This window comes from Xenia sp. Carnegie-2017, unplaced genomic scaffold (assembly GCF_021976095.1).
Source record: "Xenia sp. Carnegie-2017 unplaced genomic scaffold, XeniaSp_v1 HiC_scaffold_22, whole genome shotgun sequence".
NCBI lineage: Eukaryota > Metazoa > Cnidaria > Anthozoa > Malacalcyonacea > Xeniidae > Xenia > Xenia sp. Carnegie-2017.
Window position 1 is genome coordinate 10,419,173 of NW_025813485.1, and position 24,787 is coordinate 10,443,959.

Below are 24,787 nucleotides of genomic sequence, written 5' to 3' on the forward strand. Positions count from 1 at the left end.
ACTTTTAGTGCTTGAAGATTAAAGAATGTTCCATATGAATCTTGCAACGATTGCAGCTCTCGTTCGGGAAAATTCCGGCTGTACAATTCGTGCTTTGAATGATCCAACAAAGAAACGAATGCTCTGCTGTTAAGACTTTCGAATCTAGAGTCAATCTGCACGACAATGGTATCGACTACACAGAAAAACATTTGACGGAAGGACGCCTTTACATCCTCTTCACTTTGCCCGCGTTTCAGTGCTACTTTGACGATACTTGACGTAAAATTCCAATAATCTACGAATTTTGTTCGTTGTTCTTGAATCTTATCTTTCGTCTCGCGAACTTTCGTGACACAGAAGACAATATCGAACTGCTTACTCTGAATGATATTATACTTTATAATTACGTAAAACAACTCAAATTTCAAGTACATTATCCGCTGTGTAATAACTGCACCTTCTTTAACCAAATATATAAAAAGCCTGTAAATAAATTCTAACACATAGAACACTCACGACTGTTGTAAATAACTTCTTTGCTAGTGAATAAAATAATCACAAAATTTAATAGCGTTCTAGTACATTGAACTCACGTTCGGAGCTCATACGAAAGACTTATATATAACGCTAAAATCTACCGGATACAAATATCAATACTACGCAAAAGGAAGCTCTTGTCAATATCATAATCTTGTAATACATGCTACAGATAATATCTTCTACATACATAAATTGCAAGACAATAGGCGCGAAATGTATTGTAGCAGTCGTGATTATAACAATTAAGAACAGCCAGTTTCGCGCACAATATTGGCACGGTGTGTTACAAACTGAGGCCATGGCGTTGTTTAATGTTTATAATGACGTCATGGCAACGTGTTCTCCCGTTCTTCAAAATGTGTCTGGCACTGACTCGTACGTTTCAGAATATCGGAGAGTCGTGTTTATTATTTAGTATCTTGTACCTTTTATTTTTAGTCATTAATTTACGAATTTAACGACACAAGACTGACAAGAGCATAGTGTTTTGGTCATAATGCTAGTCATACTTTACCACAACACACGTTTGCGTGCATTTCGATATCTCTGCAGACTGCGGCCCCTGCTTGTTTACGCACATTGTGCGCAGAAAATAATAAAATAACCAGTAAAGCACCTACTACTTTGAATTAGAAATCAGAACATTACCTTTCGCTCTCAGTCATCTTTTAATAAACGATAACATTAACGGCGTGAATAATTCGGATGTCCAATGTGTTGAATATACGAATATTATTCGTGCGCTGATATGTGTTTAAAATTGCGAGCGTACAAGACTGTTCACCAATCGCTATCAAGCGGCGCCCTTAGAAGCGCCGCTTGCCTTTTCTCGATATTCGTCGAATAAGAAGCCTCCAAATCTAGATTAACGCATGCGCAAATGTTCAAATTGAGCTCCGAAGGCAAGCGCGCTTGCCTTGGTTAATAAATAAGAAATTTTTAAGGTGTATTTAATCCACTTGACTCATCTTACAAGTGTAGCAAAGTGAAACCGAAAACCACGACAGTAAATCGCGTATAAATAGCAAGCATTTCAACTGTAAAGACAATTTAGACAAAAGATTACAGTGACATTGTTTAGAACCGAAAATTTTAAACTGATTTTGCTCAGAGATTGATCCAAAAAATTTTTGTTCGGTAAAATGCTTAGGCAAGCGGCGCTTGCCTACGCTTGCATGACGGCACGCCACTGAACTATACTAATTCAGTGAATCCTGGGTCACCTGAAATAATTACAAGTGTGGATGGTTGTCAGATTCTATCTAGATTACACTTTTCATAGCCATAATCATAACCTATATTTAGAAAAAAGTTTAAGTTTGGATCTAAGGAGGAAGTCTTAACTCAATATATTGCACAAATCAGCACTTTTATGTTAGTTTTGATGTAATCATTAACTAGTTCATTATTACAATGCATCTATGAATTTACAGAACCACTGTGCAGCATTTACAAGTGTACTAGCATCAAGGAAACCTTTCCCTCACCATCATTATTGTTTGCAGTATGTTAATTTCAGCATAACAAACAAGGAGCTAAACTAAAACATTTTTATTGCATGACACATACCACAATGTTTTTCAATATTGTTGACAATTGTCAAAGAGAATTAGCATCTTTGCAGCGTTTGACAAGCAATGAAGTAAAATGTAAAAATGACTGGACAAACATCACCTAAATTATAACCTAGCCATTGAAAAAAACAACAAAATATGTGGTATCCCACTTCAAGAATAATAAAACAAAATAACGAAATTATCATTTTGAAGCTCGACGTTAGTTGATCAACAATACACTATTTTTATTACCGATATCATATAATGCTCCCTTTCCTTGCATTTCTTTTGCATTTGTGTACCACATAAGTGTTTGCAGCATTTTTTTGATGTAGTTTTAAAAACAAGTTTGCGTTTGGGATAATAGTTTTGATATTTTTTATAGTCGTAAATAAAAGCTGGATAAAAGGCGGAAAACTTTTGAAATCATGAGCCTGTCGTCTTCTGTTGATATTTTCAACCAAAATTTGCTATATAAGGTATGGTGGCATCCATGTTTTTGACAACTTGCTGCGCTTAATAATCTATAATAATTTTGACGAGGTTGTACGTCCAGGTAATTACTATACATGTCAGTGGCTGCCACGCTAAAGATCTAATCAGAATGTGAATTTCTTAAAATAAATGCTTTGCCACTTCGATTTTCGCATTTACTTACAATTTTATTAAGTCGTGAGTGTAGCATACAACATCATTTTCAAAAAATATTAATATCTTCATTGGAGTTTTACGTGGTGTACCATGAAGCATATAATTTTTGTTTTCATTCTGATTGTGTACCATGCGAAGGTATATCTCTTGCCTCAAAATTACTGATAACTTTTCCGTTTTAGAAATGACGACTTTGTTTAGTAAGCTCTTTTACCCAAGTATATATATATACATTCTTTTACCTAAAATTAACATATTCACGACACTTAGTATTACACCTTTTACCCAGCATTAAATAACACAGTGCGATACAACAATTAAATTATGGAATACTCTTTTGAACGAACGGAAAGTCATTAACATTTGTGAAAGTTCGATTGAAGACGACGATAAAAGGTGAAATGCATTAACATTTGAAGAAATTCAATAAGAATCACTAAACATTCAATACAAACAATAGAGTATTAAGCACTTCTTTTGTTCCTATTGAATGTATAGTGATACTTACCGAATTTCTCTTAAATGTTATTGAATTTCAGTTTTCAATTTTTTATCTTAAGTCTTTAATTTTAATTTATTTGAAGTTCACTAATATTAATGATTTTCCGTTCGTTCGAATACATACTCCAAAATTTTATTGCTGTATTGCACCGTGTTATGGAATGTTTATTTTTTAATGCCAGGCAAAAGTGTACCATCAGGAGTAAGGCTGGTATACTGCTATCTAGTGTGATTCCGTCATAACGTCACTAGAACGAAATAAAATGTCATTATACTATGGTTGACTGAGCAACACGTTGTAATATACTATTGAATATGCATATTTATGCTAATAATTAATAGATTTTTTATAATTTATATGTCAGTGTGTGTCATAATGAAGCGATTTCGATAGTCTGACTTTGCTTTTGTACCTACGTTCTAACTTCTATGACTTGGAATCAAATATCATCGATTCTTATCACAGTCCCTTCATCTGGATTGCCTTGGTAAAAGTTAGATGTGCTCAGCAATTGTTTTCAAAACAATCACAAGTTCTGCAATTGATTTACTCACTAAACGAAACACTTGAAAATATATGATTCCAGATAGACACGTAGACTTTTGTTATGGATGGAAACGACGATTTAAATAGCTTGAGAGATAAAGATGATAATAATAGTAGGATATGGAGTGAATTAATAATCGAAGGTAGGACTGAATTCGTCATGTAGCTATAGGATTCGTATTTCTCCGCTTTATTTGTTTTGAATTATATTTGTGCCAAGAAATATGGTGTTGAGAAGTATTCTCGATATAGTTATATTAAGCTGCATAGCGCAATGATTGGAGTAAACATAGTATATTAGAGTTCTTTATTTGTTTAATTTTTTATGGCACTCTGCTGAAGTTCATAAAATGCACTTCTACTAGAACGAATAAGTGCTTTGCGTTGACCGACGATTTTTCGTTCTATAATTGAAATACAGCTATAGCGTTGCCAGCATTAAGGGGCCGATTACATGGACCGAGCATTGAGTTCTATAGTAACAGGAGCGGCTGGACTGGGAACTTTTGTAAAAAACATGGCGGCCAAAGGACCTATTTCCGCTGAAATGCTCGCTTTGCAGAAAAAAATATTCTCGACCTCCTCCTGGTATCTATAGTCAATTGTATAGAATTTTTCAAAAACAAACCCGATATCTTTTCGGCATTTCTTTTTTAATGCCAACACTTCAATGTTTTAATAGTCGGATGTCGTAGTTTCCACAAAAAAAACATCTCGCTTCTCACAGGTAAGATATTTGCTTGTTATGTTAGTTCATCAACGATTGAAAAGCAATTATACATGAACTTGAAAATCCATAAAATACTCATTAAAGATCGTATTTATTTAGGACTGACTTTAACGCAAAATATACTGATGTTTTCTTGTTTTTGTTTATAAACTCAGCGTAGTTTTCTGTTATTTGTTAATGTATGAAATCGTAAATTTACCAATCTATTTGCGAAATAGCTTCCCTGACGCAAAGACCCTGCACATTTTACTCAGTTGGTAAATATCAAAAAGAAACGATCAGCCAAAACAGTACCCATGATTTGGAGCAAAGCTTGTAATGTTCTATTTGCTGACAACATGCAGGGGAGATCAAGCAGCAAAGATGACGGGAAGATGTTATTGACGAGGCAGAGTCCTATCCAGAGTTATTTAATTTGATCATGGTCAAATTCTATGGATGCAGACAATGGATTCACTAATGATGCCTTGAATGCTTTGAAGTTAAAGTTCAAGAACCAAAGAAAGATGGCAAGAAGGTTGTGTGTGTTTTGATGCTTGATAAAATGTCAATTCACAAACATGTAAAATGAGATTTTTAAATTTCATAAAGTTTACAAAGTTGTATTAAAATCATTAATTTCCCAGCTTTCCTCATCTTCTTTTTCTGCTGATTGTTCAACAAATTGCAACGGTTCTGTTGCAGGTGATCCTCCCCATATTTTGACCATAACATCATAAAACTCCATAACCATTTTTCCCGAGCCTGATCTTTTACCTGATGTAACAGTATTACTGAATTTCTGATGTGTTATTTTTTCTTCAACTCGAGTATATCCTCGTCGAATTTGGGCTTTGAATTTTTTACATGACCTTGTATAATCCTCCTTACTTCTTCTTCAGTATATGCCGGAATTTCTGTTGGTCCAAACAATGAACGATACTTGTTGGCCAAAATAATTCTAACTGCTTCATATTGTTTAACTTTGTCCGCATTGAAGTCTGAGTTTCTATACTCCATTTGAGATTTGTACTCGAGCAACCCTTCCAGTAAATCCTTTATCATTTCTAACGTCCATTGAAAGCGATTATATATGTCGATTGTGGCAGATCTTCTAGATTTTTACTTTTCTTTGCATTATGGTTTATAGAGCTTTCCACCATTTTGCAAATCTAAACTAAGTGCGCATGCTTCACACAATAGCTTACCCGGGACAACTTGGGAAAAAGTGATTACATGAGCGAGCAACACAATTTTCATCCCGGATAACCGAGTTGTCCGGCTGTCAATAGCCGATATCCCGCCAAAGCGAGTTGACTCGGTTGCCATGTAATCACAATGCTATTTTTATTAGTAATTATTAAAGAGGCCGCGATATTGGTAAAATTATCTCACCTCGGCTAGCCGGGACAACTCGGTCCCTAAGACGTACTGAGAACGTTGTGCAAACGGTGCAGTAACGTCGGGGAAACAATTTGAAACAACGTCTTGTAGAATCCCTTGGACGTCGTGATAACGCAGTGAACAACGTTTCGGAAAGACATTTTCAAAATGTATTCACGAAATAATGGCTTAAATTTATGCAAAATATTTCAACTTTTTTTCTTTGCCATCAAAACGCTTCATGTCAAAATAATTGCAACTTTGTTTACGCGTGACCTTTATGTAAATTCATGACTCAAAGTGGCATCTATAATTTACGGCGATATACACACAATTCAGAAACTGTAAAGAATGTACGCTGAAATACATAATCTGCTCGTGCATTTTATAAACATTTTTACTTTATGTCCTTGAGAAAGTGATAAGTCACACAAAAGCAGACACACAGGATTTTCACCGTGCTGAGCTGGACTATACCAACCTGGACGATCTACATTTACAAACATGTAACGATACTCCCGGGTTCAAACCATTTACTTTAGTTCAAATTTTGTTAGCACAAGGTTGCACTTGATAATACACAGATAGTCAATGAAGCAGTATGAGCAAAACAATAAGCGTATAACGAAAGAAAAAAGAACATTAAGTGCAAATGAGTGCCGTGGACAAACGTGGATGTCTGTAGACGTCGATTTGAGACCAGATCTCATGTCGGTGAACGTGCGTATCGACAAGTCTGTGGACAAAATGTCCAAAACATCACAATTGCATATCAGTGTCGGATGTTTTTGGTTTATGGTTTAGTACGTTGGTCGGTGGAATGACTAGAGAATCCTTTATTACGTTTCTGCAAGTTAATTCTGAACAACTCGACGAAAATGAAACTCAATATGATAGATAGATAGATAATTTTATTTTAACACGCTTACCATTGTCAACATACAAGTTGATTTCCACATGGGGCGTGTGCAAAAATGAAAATTACAATAGAATAGTGAACTACTTACATTTTACGATACACAAGACACTAAAATGTACATTAAATGAAGTATAGTCAAGTTAGAAAGCTATTTACATCATTGAGCTCTGTAAGACCTGGAGGGGCAAACGGGCCTGGACCCCGTGGTCAAAAACATGGCGGTAATGGCGGATTTTGGTTGTCAAAACTTCCACTTTGAGAAAAATTTTTAACATTCGCTCCCTCCCGAATCCGGAACTCTATAACTGCTTATATCAATGACAACCAGCGAAAACAACCACGATACCGTAAAGCATAAAACATTGAAAATAATGATACAGGTTTTTGTGAAATAGACACAATCATTTAAAATGAGGTAAATCTACTGTAAACTAACGTATATTTTGTCAAGTAATGCTTTAGCTATGTTAGAAATAAATATCAAACGTCATTCTTTACACTGTCAATGTGTCGTTAAGCTTTAATGCATAATCACATGCACAATACTTGTATTTTTGACTGTTTGATAACAGCTTGGTGTAACTGTATTTCTTGAATAGATGGGTAAATCTTAGTTAAAATGTCCAAAAAGGAGTTAAAGTTAGCTTACCCCTACGACTTAAGTCGACTGGAAATATATTATAAGTAGGTATGTAATTTTTTTTAGTTTTTTTTGGTAGGATTGATTCTGGGTGTCTTATAAGGTGTTATGATATTCTGATAAATCTACTGAGAACTTATGAAGAAAATATCTTGAACTAGGAGAGCAAAAGAACGAAATTCAGAAATTCTATAATCATGTTGCTGGTTCTGTTTTGAGCCAAGATATTAGAAACTGGATTGTCATTGACAACCATGGATCTACTACTGAACTACATTAATTTCCCATTGAAAATACTATTTCTTAAATTAAAGTGCATTGGTTTCTCTGACATAACACTTTTCTTATTGCTGCATGAAGGCAAACCTGTTTAAACAATTATAATGTAGGTGAAGATATTTAGCATGTTGTATAATTGTTATTGTACAGACATTATTTATAATATTATGGCCTTGTGTAATGTATGTCAAGAACTTATTAATTCTCAAAAATGCTAACCTTCTTGCACTACTTTTCTCTTGTGTCCTTACAAATTACAGTTACCTATACTAATTTTTTCTAGGTTCAAACAACTTGACAAACTTTTGAATTTTACATTATGCCTTTGAATTTTTCTTTTTGTCTTTTGGTAAAAATATCAGTGAATGACTTAAAAATCAAGTTTATCTAAAATAGTATTTTGTACAAAGTAACTACACATAATTGGAAATATCTCATGTTGAAGACAGATGTCACTTCTTCTACTACATTGCTACTCTTATTCTTTTAAATGATATCGTAATTCTTCAAAAGACATAAAAAGTTCTATGCCATAAATTTTTGCTTCTTCCACATTCAACTTCATTGAAACCAATGCATCTTATGTGAATTTTTAATCACCTGGAATTGAAAAATGTATGGATTTTGTCCGATGATGCAGTACTATATTTAATGTTTCATGTCATCATAATAAGCTTATCTTGAGCAAATATTTCAAGGTAGGAGCATAATTTGGCGCATTATTGAACAAAGTAGTTATCTTATTTTATATGTACTAACCTGTTTACTACAACAAACAGTTCATTTACAGAAACACCAGATGGTATTTATAAAACTTTTAGCAAAAAGCAAACCTTTACACACCATCATCAAAATTGTCCATAATCTGTCAAATTATCCAGGCTAGCTGTTTAATACAGGTATTTTTTATTGTACGACATGTATCAAAGAGCTCATTAACTAATTCTGCACTGCATTTGATTTCAATACAGCTATGATCTTAATATTTGCTTCATATTTTCAGAAAAATATCATGAAAAAATCCTCCATTTCTTGAAGGTAAACTCAGTTGAAACAAGGAGTTTTAAGATATGCATATCTCGATAAGAACTGGTTGCTTTGCCTCGTCTAGCAAGCGATTAAGTAAAGAACAAATAAGACTGCATAAACATAACTTAAATTATAACTTAGGAGTAAAAACATTCACAAAATATATACCATCACACTTCAAGTATTGACTTAAAACAAAACACTGAACACTTTAAGTATTAAACAATCTTACGTTGCTTACCGGTGTCATGAAATGTTTCCTTTTCTGGCATTACTTCAGCATCCGTATTACCAAACAAGTTTGCAGCATGTTTTAAAGATAAAATTTCTAAAGTTTTTGTGCTTGGCATTGATATTTTATATAATCGCAATTGTGGTTGTCAAATCCGGGTGGGCGAAAAAAATTTCATTTTATGAGCCCGCGTATTTCCGCTGACTTTGACAACCAAAATCCGCCATGTTTTTGACCACGCGGCTGCGCGCTGATAATTTATAGTAATTTTGTTGACGTTTCCCCTCCAGGTTTTATAGAACTCAATGATTTACATAGTTGAGTACATATTTGTTTTGGGAAAGTGGGAAGCAATTTTCCTTTGAAAGGTCGCTAGAGAACTAATTTCTTTAAGTTCATTTAGCAATGAGTTCCAGACTTGTGGCCCATTAAATGCTAGGCTTTTTTTCATGCTATTGGTTCGTGGCTGAGTTAAGCATAGTGTTTTTTTAAAACCACGAAGTTGATAATCAGTTGATTCGCTTTTGAAACTAAATAAAGTAGTAAGTGATTTTGGACCCATGTTGTTAAGCAATTTAAACATGAGCTTTGCTTTACTTTTTTGCCTTTGAATATCAAGAGGCTCCCACTCTAAAGCTCTCAAAGCAATTTCGTGATCAACAACATTACTCATGTTTGCGATGATTCTAGCAGCTCGATTTTGAAGTTTTTGTAAGCGTTTGGATTGAGTTTCGCCGAACACGTCCCAAACTTCACAGCAGTAAGTAAAGTAAGGATGTATAAGAGCGTTGTAAATGGAAAGAAGAGTGTCTTTATGGACATAGTCTTTAGCCCGACGAAGAGCTGATATCCCTGAGGGAATCTTACAAATATTGTCAGTATTTTTCTTCCATGACAAGGGCTGATCGAGGGTCACACCAAGAGACTTAGAATCCCAAACTTGTTTTATTGTTTTGTTTTCTATCGCAATGTTTGGTTGCTGATTTGCTATACTCTTGATAATTGGTTTAGAGCCAATCAACATAAATTCAGTCTTTGCAACATTTAGGCTTAGTTTATTAGCAATCAACCACCTTCTTAGGCATTCCAGATCGAAATTCATAGCAGCTTGAACTTCAGTAAGTGAGTTTCCTGCTGCTGTTAAATTTGTATCATCGGCAAGCAATCTGGGTTTTGTCTTTTGTAAGCATTGAGGTAGATCGTTAATGTATAATAAAAACAGTAGTGGTCCTAGAATAGAACCTTGTGGTACACCACACTTGACCAACTGTTCAGATGAAATTGTTCCATTTATCTGACATAACTGAGTACGGTTGGTCAAGTAACATGTTAATAAAGACAAAGGGTCTTCTTTTATGCCATAGTGTTCAAGCTTGCTTAATAAATTCTCATGATCTACAGTATCAAAAGTCTTTTTTAAGTCAATAAATACCACTAGGTTAAATAATTTTTTGTCAATATTCATATACCAGCTATTGGTACAGTCCAGTAAGGCGGTAGCTGTTGAGTGATGTTTTCGGAAGCCAAACTGAGAGTCACTTAACAGGTGAAATTTATTCAAATAATCATAAAGTTGGTTGTATAAAATCCTTTCCATAATTTTGCTGATTGCTGGCAAAACAGAGATTGGTCTGTAGTTGGTAGGCAAATTCTTTTGCCCATTTTTAAATAAAGGAATTAGTCTTGCAATTTTCCATTCATTAGGGAAAGTGCATAATGTAATAGTCTGATTAAAGATATAGGTCAATGAGTCAGCTATAATAGGTGCCGCTATCTTTAAAATTTTGTTGGAAATTCTATCAACACCGGTGGATTTTCCACTTGGGAGATTACATATCATTTGATTGACTATGTTTTTGGTTACAGGCTGAAAAGTTGAGAATTCAGATTTAGGTTTATTTATAAATTCCTGAAAATTACAATCTGAGGCATCAAATTTGCTGGCCAATTCAGGCCCAATGTTAGAAAAGTATTGATTAAAACCCTCAGCAATGTCCTTAGAGTTTGTTAGGCTAATGCCATTTACATTTAATTCATTGACATTACCCAGTCTGTTTAGCCTGCCCAATAAGTGGTTGATTGTTTTCCATGTCTCTTTTGGGTTGTCTTTATGTTCTGCAATTCTAGTGGCATAATAGTCCTGTTTAGCTTTTCTCACTTCTATATTAAGTTTATTTCTCAATTGCTTAAACATGTTCCAATCAATTTCGCTCTTGTTTATGATGGCTTTTCTCTTAAAGTGCTTATATTACGAATTTTAGCTCCCCTTTTTTATGAGCTTAATTGAAAGACCTTGTTTCAGTGATTTTAAATCTGCAATAATAATTGAAATTGAATTGGTGAAAGTGATTTTACGGACGTTCAAAGTCACGATTTTCAGCATTTTTTTTGCGAGCTTTTTGATCGGTATGCTAATGACTTGTGACGTAGAAAGTTGAACACATATATTAACATGGCGTATTCTACTAGTAATCTTAATAAGAAACGCGGAGGAAAACGCTGTGTTGCTGGTGGACCTAATCAAATTAGTTGCGCCAATGATTCAAAAACTGAAGGAATGTCGATGCATCTGTTTCCTAAAAAAGAAACAGAGCCGCAAAGACATAGAAAATGGGTAAATTTTGTGCGTAAACATAGACCGGGTTTTGAGGCTTCCTCTACCTCGTGTCCGTGTTCTGCGCATTTTGAAGATTCTTGTTTTGACCTTAATTTGAGCGTGCAAGTCAAGCTCAAAAGAAGGTTGAAGAAAGATGCTATCCCAACCATTGACGTGGCTGGGATTCCTGAACCATTACAGGACGAAATAACCGATAGAAAGCGAAGACAAGTAAGTTTACGCTTGTTTATGTAAATTTTTCTTTTGTCATATGTAAATTCGATATAAGTTTTGTAGATTATTCGACATACTCTCCACAAGCCATCGCTGAAGGAAACATGTTTTCTCGATGAGGAAGTACCATCTACTAGTGATGGAGCTGAGCATGTTGAAGTATGCACTGGGGAAGCAAACGATTCGCCATTTGAAGAAGAACTACTTGCAGTTGGTGAAGATATTTGTGAATCCCAGTCTCCATGTAAATCGTGCCGTCGTCTTAAGAAAAAACTTACATCTTTACAAAAGACTTTAAGCTGGTATAAAAAGACAAAAGCATCTTTGAAGAAAAAGGCCCAGAAGTTGCAAAATGAATATCAAAGCGAAATCAGGGAAAATCGTAATAAATTCGTGGTGACCAGCATTAATATAGACGATGGAATGCAGGGGAGTGCTGAAGAGCTTTTCGAAGGAGAATCATACATGGACTACTCCTCCTTTGAAGAGTCTAGTCAGAGTGAAGATTTAGATGAAGATACCACAAGTAATACAGTCAGGTATTTTATCTTATAAAGAATTAAATCTCTGTTGTATTTCATAATAATGAATTTTCTTAATCGTGTTACAGAATTGATGAAGGAGCAAGCTCGCATGAATAACCTATGTTCATGGTATTTTACATCTTATTGGTTGAGTTATTTGAAAAATTTTGCTTTAACTGCAAGGCTGAAAATTCAAAAGTACACATTGAAAACATTGGTTCGATGGCCATTGTAGAGCAAAAATTGTGGTAAATGTGTTAAAAAGAACTTTATGTAGTAAACACAAGCAGGTAAAGCCCGAGTATTCATCCCGTAGACCCACAAAACCATCGCATCAACCATCTGTATGCCACAGCTCTCAAGTACCTGAAGTAAATAAAAAGGTTGGACTAATTATTGTTGATGAAACAATGTTGATGATAACATTGTTTCTCATACAAATTACAATCTTACATATTTAATGATTGTGATGCTTGGCGGCGATAAGCACGTCCATTCCTATCTCTCAATAGTGGCCCCACGTTTTCAAGGACAGCCTCATGAACTAAAGGCCCAAATTTGGCATGCTGTGTTATGCATGATATTTTCTCAATGCTGCCATCGAATGTCATTTTCTGCAAAGCTAGTCCTATTTCCTTACAGCATCTGTACTCTTATGCGCCTTCTAACAAATCGGTATGACAGCATTGACAATTACACCTGAAACGTGGGAGCATTGTGGTTTATAAAGTAACTTTATGTATATTACAAACAGGAGAAAACAACAACTTACCGTTCACCGAGTGGAATTACGCCATCACTTCGTTGTTCTAATGTCGCAGGGAGAATTCCATCGGGATCATCTGGAGTATGCACTTCATCACCATCTCCTGCGAGCGGCTCATCGTCATATGCGAAGTCGTTTAAATGCTCGACATAACCCACGGATTCCGAGCTCGAATCAGATACGCATTCAGATATCGAATTCGAATTATCTGAGCACTGATTTGAGGCCATACTTTCCGGAAAACTTGTTTTTTAATATTTTATTGAAAATACTGTCATTATTTGTTTTTAAGACAAGAAAAACGACAACAAAATCACCTCCTATAATATAATATTATATTGACGGAAACAGACGTGTTCAACTATCTACGTCACTAGTATCAATATGGCGTCGTAAAAAATTCGCAAATAGTACCCGACTTTGGAGGCAAAATTAAGGAACTTATATTTATCTGTTTAAGTCCAGCGACATGTCATAGTTCTTCAAATAATCCAAACTTTCAATTAAGCTCATAAAAAATGGGGGCTAAAATTCGTAATATAAGCACTTTAAATTTATTTCTCTCATTTATAAGTTTTTTTACCTCACTTGTAACCCAAGGAATATTTTTAGATCTGATCTTCTTATGTTGAATGGGTGCATGTTTATTCAGTACTTCATTAAATAGTGTTTTCCACAATTCCCACATGTGGTTGGGATTATCAGCAAAATAAAATATGTTCTCCCAATGCTGACGAGATAAATCCTCAATAAATTTTTCACTTTTAAATTTTTTCATGTTCCTAATTTCAACTATATTCTCATCTTTTTTTTTTGAAAAATGAATTTTCCTAATGGCAAATATCAAATTGTGGTCACTTATTCCTGTATGTATAACTCCGGAATCAGAAATGTTGACTGGAGTATTAGTTACTGCATGATCAATGAGAGTGGAGCTTGATATTGTTACCCGTGTAGCCTCATTAATAAGCTGTGACAGTTGATACAACTCATATAGGGATTTCACTTTCTTTGTAGGTGTATCAGGTTCATGTTTAAGCATGTCACAATTGAGATCACCAAGAATATAAATTTCTTTATTTTCATCATCAATTTGTTTGATTAACTTCTCAAAATGTAGAAAGAAGTCATTAGGTGAGTTTGGTGGGCGATAAATAGTAGTTACCAAGAATGGTCGACTATGAGGTTTACAAATTTCTACACAAACAGCTTCTAACTCTGAAGCAATTAGGTCCTTTTGAACTATGTAGTTAATGGAGCTACGCAAGTATAAGCAAACTCCTCCCCCATTTCTTGACCTATCATTTCTTACCACATCATACCCATCAATATGAATCATATTGTCAGTTATAGTAGAATCAAGACGGGTTTCATTAAGGGCAAACAAATCAATGTGCTTGCTTGGCCTTGACAACCGTATTTCATCAATCTTCATTGGAAGACTGGCTATGTTGAGAAAAGCCATTTTGAAGCCTCTAGTTTTAGGAACCAATTTAAAACAGGTAGAAAAATCGCTGCCCACATTCTTCTCATCTAAATTATCTAAATTAATTACTTGCTTAGTTGTCTCTTGACAAATCTCAAATAATTTGTCCATTCTTTGCTCCATCTGCCAGGTCTTTGAAAAAAAGACTGGTGTGTTGTTGACTGTGTCGCAGCATCATGACTATTCATTACTGGTTTAACAAAGGTGCAAAATGCACTACCTAGTGATTTGTCTCCAAATTTATTTAAGTGAAGATTGGAGCCATTTAGAAGATTTTTGCCTATATCATCATTATTTATATATGAAACATTATGTTTAGCACATAATCTATAAATTAGAGTGTTGTAATAAGCTATTTTACTTAATGGGACCTTACCATCAAACCATTTGATTACACTGGAAATTCCCACTTTACTTGCTTGGTTCTTCACATCAGCAATCAAACTTTCCATGCTTGTAGCAACTTCATCAGCATCACTGTTGACCAGATCGTTGGTACCAACATGAAGAATTATGGTATCATATTCATCTTTAAAGGACTCCAGGAAATTTTGGTGTACATCCTTTACCTTGGCACCACTGAAAGAATGGCAAGTAGATTTCCCTCTGGCTGCCCTTGAGATCTTTTTTGGGTTGATATGTTTGACCATTGAGTCACCAATGATTAGAGCTGTTGAAAATGATTCTTTGCGGTTTTTGTAGTGGGTCTGCTCTTCATCTTCCTTCGAAATGCCACTCCTTGATTCGGCAAACTTTTTCTTATGCTTACTGCGGTAAGCTTTCAGTTGCGCTTCAGTGTTGATCGTTTCTGTAGGTTGAGGGCTAACTGTAGGCAATGCTTGATCTCCATCACAGTCTTCTACTGGAAGATTTTCAAATCTATTTTCAACAGGAAAAGGATATGTGATCGATTTGCTTTGGTTAATATTGGACTGTTTCGTACGTTCGACATCAATCCAAGCATTTTGTTTTTGTTTGGCATCTAGGAGTGACAAGATTCGGTCGTTGTCTTCTCTTAACAAGCTAATAGTTGATTTCAACTGCTCTATTTGGGCTGCCATTTTCATGTTATCGGCTATGAGTACCGCTCTTTCGTTACTTTCAGTTCTCGACTTTTCTTCTAAATTGTGTAAACGAGCGAGGATTTGGCCGAGTTTTCCTTCAACATCATTAATGACTAACTCTTCGCTTTCTTTATCTGAATCAGTAGCTTCAGTAGTTTCCGTAGGCAAGATTAGGGACGTGGCTTTATGTATGTGGTCATCTTTACAATAAACTTGGTCGGTAGATGAGTATTTTTATGGGAAACTGTGGCTTTTCAACGTTTCAAGGAACTTGTTGTCAGTGTCTTCAAGAATAGTTATCCTTTTAGATTTTGCTCCGTGCCATTTGAAAATGAATTCTTCGTTTGAGCTAGTGAACACTTTCACGTTGCCTCCAGGTGATTTCCATTTGCCACGTGTGTTCAGCGTATTCGATATAAAACATTTTAATAACTTCAGGTTTCCATGCCATTGTATCTGATTGTCAGATATTATAAGATTATCTGTTTTTACATTCGATTGGACTGTTTTCAAGGAATGTTTTTTAGACTCAGAAGATAAATTTAATGAATTCGAGGAGCTCGTCAAGTCATCACTCTCCGCCATCTTACCATGTGTGTAATTCCCTAACACAGTACAAGTGCTTATACATAGACAAGCATGGCTTAATCTTTGAGACAAGCATATGATACTGGCAGGATCAACCAGTTAACTTCCATTGCTGAGATAAACTTAGGAACAGCATATGTGCTAGAGCCTGTTTTCGTTTATGTTTCTCTCACATGGGATTGCTCAACGAAACAAAGAGCAAGTATCCATCTATTTGCCACGTCTTTCGAAGTCTCTCATTGCAATTGATGCAAGCATTGACAAGAACACATACCCATAATGGTTCAATGTGCAGTATGTTTACAACAAATGCAAGTTAGTGAAGGAAGCATGATGAACTACCTCCTTCCATACGCAACATTAGTTTAGTACATATCAGTGTCCATTGGAAAGAATGTACAACACTCACAAACCAAGTGAATCACCTCATCTGCGATAAAGTTTTTTCACAATTTTGCACGAAAGCAATGAAAGAGCAAGACCAAATCTACATTAGACCGACTGCTTAATCATCACGTCGCACAAACTACGTTTCTCATTTGTACTTATTTTGTGAAGCATACTCACCTCACTTAAATTGGAACGCTTCACGAATTTGCGTGTCATCCTTGAGCAGAGGCCATGCTAATCTTCTCTATATCGTTCCAATGTTATTATATGTGTAGCCGAAGCTGCACAAAATTTTTTTTTGACTCCCTGTGATCAGGGAGTTGTTTCTTTTAAAATTTTGAAAAGTCAGGAAACCCAAGAGCAAACAGAACGCCCTAATCATCCCTTCCATACTTCCAGGCACTTGTTCCTCAGTTCGACTTTCTCTCTTTCACATCCGCCGCGTACACCTGCCAAGTGTGTTGGCAGAGGGTAGAGCCAAGGATCTTGTGCACCGGAGGTCATTGATGTCGAACTAAACGCCCAACATCGGCCAGTTGAGCTAACCGCTCATCATCAAAAAATTTGGGAGTGCATTGGCAGGGAATCGAACCCTGGTCTCCCGCCTGGCAGGCGTGAATTCTACCACTGAACCACAGTGCCATGATCTCATTTTTGATGGTGCACTACCTCATCGAAAACCTGAGCAGCCGAGAGAAAATGTTCACTTGCTTTTATTGCTTCCTTATTCTCTCTTCTTGGATATATTGTAGAGAAAGCAATAAGTTGTCGGAAAGCAAGCGTAAAAGCACACATCTCTCACCCAAATACACAGTTAAGATTTTGCGACAGAAGCACTGCCAACCTCCCTCTTGGTAAATGCAGAAATCAACTGTTTCTTGTTGCTTTTGAACGAAATGTATAGGATCAATCACCTTTCCCAAATGCGCAGCTTGGTTGAGTCATGTGCAAACACGCTGACCATGCATGATGTCTTGCTTGAGTAAACGTTAAATTCTGTTCCACGGTGAAACATCCCAGCATGTAGAGAGAAAGAACTGTCCCTAAAACTTGTTTCATTGCGTGCATAGCTTGCCAAATTTTTCTGCTCAAAAATTATTCCTTCTAAATGGCGTCTAAATGTTATATGAAGATCTGTTCATCTCTTAATGACAGTTCTAATGTTCCTATGACATTACTTTTTCACATTTGTGGGTAGCCGCTGCACATGCACGTCAACCACTATGCTGTTGAAAGTGACCATCTGAGCATATTAATCTTCGGGGGTAGTCGGATATACGATAGAACGGAGAATACTGTTTTCACTCTCATTTACAATGAGATATATGCATGTGATGAGTCTGCCTGCGTGCAAAAATACAATATAAATTATTTGCAATTAATGTATATTGTTACAACACTTACCACATGGATGGGTAGGTGCAAGCTTGAGCACCCTGGGACACGTTTTGGGTTGCATGGAGTCCTGGTCCCGAATAGAACAACTCGCATTCAGGACCTGACCACCACATACTTTCACCTATGGAAAAAAACAAAAAATAGAAAAAAAAATTTTCAGGATGCTCTTACGAATGCTTTGAATAATGGTCAGCTCATTTACTCTCAGTTACTTATACACCTTCCTACGTTATTCGGTCCCAGGCCGCAACTGGCTCCACTGATATTAACCTTGGTTACTTTGTAACCTCATCCTGCGTAGAATCGTCGGGAGATATTGTCTTCTTAGGATATTGTTTGGAAATATTAACTACATAACAACATATGAGCTCACATTCTCGGCTTAAGAAACGAATAATCTTTTACTCTTCACCGACTTCACAACGCTTCACGAAGTTCGTTGAAAACCGTCATTCTAAAGATGTCAAGATATTATACATATGCAAGCTTTGTATACAATCATGTACGAATACGAAATAAAGATATAATTTGTGTAGATTTACATCAAATGAGAGCGAATCATTATTAGACTTGTCCAATTGTGCGCAGGAAACATAATTAAATGGTTGCGATCATTTGCAGTTGTAATATCTTTTAATTTCGATTCCAAAAATCAGTAATCTAATCATTTCATGTTATCTCCATTTTTTGTGTACCTTTTTAACTCAGCCTCATCCCTAAGTATAGTTCCTGTCAACGTATCCAATTCTTACCAATCATATTTAAAAATCAAACTATTATGTCATTACTATTAAAGTATCTGTTTACTACAACACTCCTTCCTTTGTAAAAGATATCTATTTCCACAATAATGCGCTTCATTATCTTTGCGACGCTTTTGTGTCTATCGTTGACCTTCTATTTGTGTTGGTTGCAAAATACGTATGGGTTGTACTTTGTGCATTTTGTGCATTGTTTGTTCCTATTGAGATTGTTGTAAGATTTCTCGGTCTTTCTGCATTTTGTGTCACTTCCACAGGATATTATCAATATCGGTGTCCATTTCATCATTCTTCACGGGGATTCTTTTAAAATCTGATATATTTCTTTTGACTTTGTGTCCATCTTTGTTTTGTACTGTGATTTGTAATTTATTCCTTGCAATCACAAAGCATGGTGTCATGTCAAAATTTGTGGTCAGTTTGTTTTGCCTCTTTTGCTTAACAAGCACACAATTACCCACAATAATGTTTTGCCTAACGTCGGCATACTGCTTGTTATACGCTTGTCCAGACTGGTCATTTTCTTGTTCTTGTTTATGCTTGTTCACGATGTTCCGTTTGTGAAGCATTGGTAACCTGCCTTTCACCACACGATTGAATATCAACTCCGACGGTGGAACTTTGGTGGTTGAATGTAGTGCCGTTCTTTATTGTAGTAAAAATCTGTTTAGCTCCAGCCTCCATGGTCTTCTTTTGGCTTGAGCTGTTTTTAGAGCTTTTCCCAGGGGTTGCATGAACCTTTCAGCTTTGCTGTTGCCTTTTGGTCATTATGGTGTCGAGTAAAACGCTTTGATGCGTTTAAACGTTTTAAAATATCGTTGGTATTCTTCCCCGTTTAAAGGGGAACCATTGTCCGTTTTTAATCTTTTTGGAATTCCGTGTGTTGCGAATATTTTATCTAGTTTCGGAATAACCGCTGTCGCTTTTGTTAATGGCACTATTTCTACTTCGGGGTACCTTGAATATCTGTCAATCATGACCAGAAGATACTCCCTGGAAGGTAAGGGACCGTAAAAATCAGCATGAATACTTTCCCACGAGCCTTTGGGCATATTTGTCACATTCATTGGTTTGGGTGGTTGTGATTTCCCACTGCTTGATATGGAATGCATTTCTTCAAGGTATCTTTTACCAATTGATCCATATTAGGAAACCATTTTTTTTTCGCAGGAGTGGCTTAGTTTTGGTTAGGCCCAAATGACAATCGTGTGCGAGATCAATAGCTTTCTGCGATAGACTTTTTGGGATGACAATTCTGGTACCTCTGAGTATGACTCCTTTTGTTGTAATGGACAGTTCGTCTTTGATTTTCTTGAATTAGTTAACTATATGAGAGTCCCACTGGTTCATTTTAACTGAAGCTCGAACACCTTTTAAAACTTGATCTGCATTTATCGCTTTTATAATTTCTTCGATTGTCATCGCTTTTGGAATATTGTTAAAAGCAATGAAGCTTACATATTCTTAAGTCATTTGCTGTTGTTTGTGGCTAATTTGGACCGGATGTGTGGATAGATAATCAGCAAAGTTAGTATTTCCTGGTTTATAAACAATTTGAAATAAGTATGGTTGAAGTCCGAGAACCCATCGCTCAACACGGGAAGATGATTTTGCATTCTGATTGCCATAGATAACCTCGAACCTCGATAGGCTTATGGTCTGTTATTAAAGTAAATCTTTACCATATACAAGTAGATGAAAATATTCTACTCCCCAGACGATTCCGAGAGCTTCACGCTCTGTTTCAGCATATCGTTTTTCAGCGTCAGTCAGAGCGCGACTTGCATAAGCTACAACTTTTTCATCATTCTTACGGGTTGTTGCTTGGGAAAGAATAGCAGATAACCCTACAGGACTTGCATACACGGTGATGTACGTGTCTTTCTGAGTATCGAAATATGCCATGCATTCGTTTGCTGATAATGCAGATGTGAGACTTTGAAATGCCTTTTGGTGCACAACTCGCCATTCAAATTTCTTATTCTTCTTTGTTAACTCGCGCAATGGTGCTATCATTGGAGCAAAATTTGCGATGTATCGACTACTATAATTCGCCATGCCCAACAAATTTCTTACATCATGAATATTCTTAGGCATTGGTACATTTTGCAAATCTTCTACACTTTTGGGGTCCGGTCGTGTTCCATCTTCGGTAAAAACTTGTCCAAAAAATTCCAAGCTTTTATTTAGAAAAGTACACTTTGACTGATTAATTCGCAGTCCTTTGTAATAAATTCGTTGCAAACATTTGTCATGATTCACATCATGTTCTTCTCTTGTTTTTCCATGGACAATGATATCATCTGCGATGTTTTTTACACCTGGCAAACCACGCAGTTGTTCCTATAGTGTGAACTGAAAAAAAAATCTCGGCCGCTGTGTTTGTCCCATCATTTAAGCGTTTGTATCCAAATAATCTTTTTTGCGTAGTGAAAGTCGTAATGTATCGGCTATTTTCTTCTAACTACAATTGGTGTTATTCCTGAGAGACATCCAGTTTCGAAAACCATTTTGTACCATGTAATTCAAGTCGGATGTCATCCACTGTTGATATTGGGTGTCTGACTCTGTTTATTGCTGCATTTGCTTTTCTCATAACCACACAAAAACGTACTCCTTTATCCTTTTTGGGTACAACCACAATGGGTGAAATTTATATTGTCGCTTTGGTTATAGGTACTCGTTTGTTGATGTCACTTCGTTGTAACTGCTTTAATTCAACTGAGACTTTCTCACGTTCATGGAAGGGAATACGCCTTTGTGGCTGAACTTTAGGTGTGTGTGATTCATTAATGTTTAATTTTATCTGTTGTCCTGTCAGCTTACCCAAACCACGAAAAACTTCTTCACGTTTTTTAAGAATGTGATTCATTTTCCCCTCACAAATTGGTTGTGTGATACCATGTATATGAAAACTAATTAACCCAAGTTCTTGAGCATTGAATGCAGACAAAATATTACAACTATTACCAGTAAAATATCCTTTCGTATCGGCGAAGAAGATCCCGCCATGATTATCTGTTGTTCCACCTCAAAATAAACGTCGTGAAAAGCAGATCTTTGAGCTAATTTCCTCAATCGCGAATGAGGAAATTATTGTTCTGATTGTTCTTGTTGGGTTTCGCGAAATTCATACACTTCGTATCGCCGATATTTTTGAGGCTCAAAATACTCCGTTAATTTGGTTTTAGCAAGTTCGTATTCGCTGTTGTCGCCTGTATCGCTGAGTTGTCAAAATTTTTCACGAAGGCGTGAACCAGCTTGATAGAGGAGTAATGCTCGTTGTTGCTCTTTATCTTTAATTCCATTCGCGATAATGAACATTTCAAAATCGGCAAGCCATGTGCTCCATCGAGTTGCCAAACTTCAATATCTGGATTAAATTCCGCTATCGGTTGTACATAAAGTGATGAATGTATAGTAGTGTGTACGGTGGCGTTTGCTTCCGCCATCCTCGTCGCCAATGTAATATCTTTTAATTTGGATTCCAAAAAATAATAATCTAATCCTTTCATGCTATTTCCGGTTTTTTTTGTCCCTTTTTAACTCGCCCTCATCCCTAAATATGGTTCCTGTTAACCTGTCCAATTCTTAGCAATCATCTTTCAAATTAAACTATTATATCATTACTATTAAAGTATCTGTTTACTACAGCAGTGTAGGAAGCATTTACTTTCAAACATTAAACATTGTTGCAATCAACACAAAATGTTGGGAATATGGGCATCTCAAAATGTAAATTAAAAGGAGTAACAACAGACAATGTTGACTGTTTTTCCAAATGTAGCCATACAATGTCGTATATATGTAAATCAAGACAAGTTATTGGAATGTTAATTTATTAGTTGAGTGACATCTTATACACGTCAGAAAATTGTTTTTGAAGATAAGTTGTTCATTCATAATAAAGTATAGAAAAAAGTTAGTCAGTGAAAATAATAATGAATAAGCCCTTATATCTTGTGAAAAATCTCGAGGACTTCACTTTCCTTCATGTGAGCAAAGTCACGCGATTTGCCATCTCAGCAAGGGCGTTCAGCAAATGCAGAAACGGTAAAACAGTTACTGGGTTATTTCATTGAAAATTGAGTACAAAGCACATTTTTCAAATCTCAAGCATGTTTGATGTAAATGGTACTAAATGTATGTATTATTATTTATACTATTAAGTCTATTTCATTTTGTTTCCATAAACTTGACTGCCTATCTGCATAGGCACGCTGCGTACCTATTTTTGTATTTTCTATAAGTTCTTATTGAATTTCCATAGTTGATTAACAGCATTGGCAAAATATGCCAAAGCTCATCTGCAGAATATTTTCAGCACGGTGACAATCTCAGGCCGCCACACTGGTATAGCCATGTTAGAAGGGGAAAGGTAATATACTAGCAAAAATTGCCGTAAGACAAGAGTTAATATTCTTTTATAGATTAGATAACGTTGTTTGATTTGAAGTTCAATCACGTTAAATAGGATTTATACACGTCAGCATCAATACTACAAAGTAGAGTGAAAGAATTTCAAGTAAATGTTTGTAAAATGCATGAATATGTTATGCATGTCAGCCTAATACACTTTTCGGAAACTTATATTGCACAAATATATATAATAATACAATACGATATAGGTTGGATGAACATGTTAAGATCAAATGTCAGTCCAAAGGTTAAAAACCAAACCATAAAATACCAGGGCGTTTTTTAAAGATGCTTAACTGCGTGGAACATGGATCGAGGGGACTTCCAGCAACTAAATATCAGCATATAGTTTCATGAATGCGCACGAGACAAGGCCATTTTAAGAGATGTCGGTAGTCTATGCAGTATACGCGATATTGCCAATACATATAATTGACATTTAATGGAAGTTTGTCAAGAATACAGTAATCAAAGTGGCGTAGACGAAAAACAAATCATGCTTTTGAATTTGCAGTCTTTGAGGTGAATTATTTAATTAACGATTCATTCTGTTAAATTTGCCAAATAAAATCTATGAAATACGCATAGCTAGTGCCCAACTTGATCGAAAGATTTGAGAAATTTTCGTTTTCCCTTTTGCTTTTGAATTGTGACCATATCAAATGTGCAACATTTAACATGTTCAAATGTTTGTTTCTCAGCTTTCTTTCATCGTATTTAGTAAACGAAAAACACCAGAAGATATGCCATGCTCTATTTTACACGTGAGAAGAGTTATTCGTTCGTTTAAAATCCTAAACGAGACTGTTATGTCCATTCTTGCACTCGTGTTGCGGTCAACAACCTGCATAGATTGCTTCCTCGTGATCCTTTTCTCTTATTAAGTGTTGCCGACATCTTTCCTGGACAGAAAGACTCTAATCAGCACTTGAAAAACCTAGCCGAGCTTTTCTAAGGAACCATAATTCTTCTCATGCACACCAGTATTGTCCATTCAATTAGAGTACAACAGGTCATACACCTGGAGAATGGAGATTTAACGAAAATGAAATATTTTGGGAATGCTACCGTTGAGTTAAGTTGGTTCCAAATTCCAATAACTGCTCAAAAAGTGCATCATTGGTAAGACAAGGACTCAAGGAATATTTCAACTTAGAAGGAGCGGTTTAAAATGTTTATTTTATTTCCCGTCAGCAAACTTCAAAAAATTTTTTTTTGCTAAACTAACAAAAAATTTTCTTCGAAAAATTTTTGTAAATGAAACGGTTGAAGACAAGCGCTTGCACATCGTTTAGTGGTTGTCTAAAAACTCCTAAATGTTGTTGTTTTCTTTTTTGGAATACAAATGACTGGGAAATTAAACTTGCATGTTAATACACTTGTATCTATTCTGAAGTTTTTAAAACCAGGAGCGTACTGGTACTTCAAAAAGAACAACAAATGAGCAGCATTTATGGGACCTGCGATTACACGATTAAAACAAAAAAAAACTTGATACTTGTATGGCTCTCCATCATTGCTTTAATAAACTGTTGTGTATTTAATATTTATTACTCTTATTGTAATTTATTACTCTTATTGTTGTACCTGGCC

The 24,787-nt window shown here is 35.7% G+C and overlaps 1 protein-coding gene and 1 non-coding gene across 3 annotated transcripts in view; one reads left to right on the forward strand and one right to left on the reverse strand.

Moving 5' to 3' along the window:
• Positions 1-3,600: 3,600 nt before the first annotated feature.
• LOC124446142 (guanine nucleotide exchange factor DBS-like) overlaps positions 3,601-24,787 on the forward strand; it is a 43,197-nt gene continuing 22,010 nt past the window's right edge. The window contains exons 1-2 of one of the 2 annotated variants that reach the window (XM_046996959.1): positions 3,601-3,718; positions 3,818-3,920. In XM_046996959.1, the coding sequence (XP_046852915.1) occupies positions 3,839-3,920 (82 nt within the window). In that variant the 5' untranslated portion in view covers positions 3,601-3,718; positions 3,818-3,838. Of the gene's footprint in view, positions 3,921-24,787 lie in introns of both variants that reach the window. The other variant, XM_046996961.1, reaches the window with a different exon arrangement.
• LOC124447593 lies at positions 16,798-16,903 on the reverse strand. Its single transcript, XR_006948770.1, has one exon. It is a non-coding gene; the product is annotated as a U6 spliceosomal RNA (small nuclear RNA).